This window comes from Mus caroli, chromosome 10, assembly GCF_900094665.2.
Source record: "Mus caroli chromosome 10, CAROLI_EIJ_v1.1, whole genome shotgun sequence".
Taxonomy (NCBI): Eukaryota; Metazoa; Chordata; class Mammalia; order Rodentia; family Muridae; genus Mus; species Mus caroli.
The window spans coordinates 73,929,267-73,930,778 of NC_034579.1; the positions used below are offsets into that span (position 1 = coordinate 73,929,267).

The following is a 1,512-nucleotide window of genomic DNA, read 5'->3' on the forward strand; positions in this document are numbered from 1 at the left end:
GGTTTTTTGAGACAGGGTTTCTCTGTATAGCCCTGGCTGTCCTGGAACTCACTTTGTAGACCAGGCTGGCCTCGAACTCAGAAATCCGCCTGTCTCTGCCTCCCGAGTGCTGGGATTAAAGGTGTGCGCAACCATGCCCGGCTTGTCAGTGTTCTTTATTGAGCACCTGCTGTATGCGTGGCTGGACTGTGAGGGCCCTTCCTAAGCAGGCAGGCAGGGAAGACCTCCTGGACCTACAATTTCACAGACAAGAGTTAGAGTCCAAGAAAGGCTGGGCTCTGAGTAGACCTGGGGCATAAAATGCGAAACCTCTTAGAGTCTAGATGGACACAAAGGTGTAAGGGTCCTGTCTGCAGCAGGCTTGGGAAATGGAGGTGAAGTTTTGAGAGATGAAGAGGCCAGGGAGTCACCAGGTACAGAATGGATGCTCCTGCTTTTTATTTATTTATTTATTTTTCTGAGACAGGGTTTCTCTGTGTAGCTCTGACTGTCCTGGAACTCACTCTGTAGACCAGGCTGGCCTCGAATCCAGAAATCCGCCTGCCTTTGCCTCCCGAATGCTGGGATTAAAGGTGTGTGCCACCACGCCCAAACTGAAAATCCTCTTAGCAGAGCCTTCCCCGCCCCCCACGGAAGCCTGCCACACTCTGGGGATGGCTGAGGAGGGACAGAGGTTGAGGCAGGAAGGGCTCTGGGGATGTTCTGTGGTTGTTTGGCAACGACTGTGGTTGGAAACCTGGAGTGGGAATATCCAGGTCCCCAGAGTCTCCTGTGTGTCCCCGGGATGGCTACTGGCCTCTCTCTCCTAACCCCCTCCCAGGCCCAATGAGCAGGGGCTTCTCTTGGGGTAACTGAAGCGAGCAGGGGTGTTGCCCGAGGATGCTGCTGCTCTAGAAAGGGTTGGGGAGCACATGCGTGTGGCCGCACAGGGTGGGGTGACACATGGAGCCCTGCAGAGTCCCAGATAAGTGACCCAGGATGGCTATAGTGCCAGCATCCCCACACACACCTGATTCTGGCTGGCTTCAGCTATGCCTGCCCTCAACAGCCCCACCCCACCCCATGTCCCACAGGCACTCCAGTGAACCGGATCCCCATCATGGCAAAGCAGGTCCTCGACCTGTTCATGTTGTACGTGCTGGTGACCGAGAAGGGCGGCCTGGTAGAGGTTATCAACAAGAAGCTGTGGAGGGAGATCACCAAGGGGCTCAACCTGCCTACCTCCATCACCAGTGCTGCCTTCACACTTCGGACACAGTGAGTGCCAGGGCTGCACCACCTCATCCTGGGATAGCCTACCACCTCCTCCCTCAGATAGCCCACTGCTTACCACCTCCTCCTCAGATAGCAAACCACCTCCTCCTGAGATAGCCCACTACCTCCTTCCTCAGATAGCACAACACCTCCTGAGATAGCACACTACCTCCTTCCTCAGATAGCACAATACCTCCTGAGATAGCCCACTACCTCCTTCCTCAGATAGCACAATACCTCCTGAGATAGCCCACTACC

The 1,512-nt window shown here is 55.3% G+C and overlaps 1 protein-coding gene across 5 annotated transcripts in view; it reads left to right on the forward strand.

Annotated features, from left to right (window-relative positions):
• The window catches only part of Arid3a (AT-rich interaction domain 3A), a 28,515-nt gene that overhangs the window by 20,906 nt on the left and 6,097 nt on the right, over nt 1-1,512 (forward strand). For all 5 annotated transcript variants that reach the window (XM_021174410.1, XM_021174411.2, XM_029482997.1 and 2 more), the window contains exon 5: nt 1,074-1,257. In XM_021174410.1, coding sequence (XP_021030069.1) covers nt 1,074-1,257 — 184 coding nt within the window. The remainder of the gene's footprint in view (nt 1-1,073; nt 1,258-1,512) is intronic.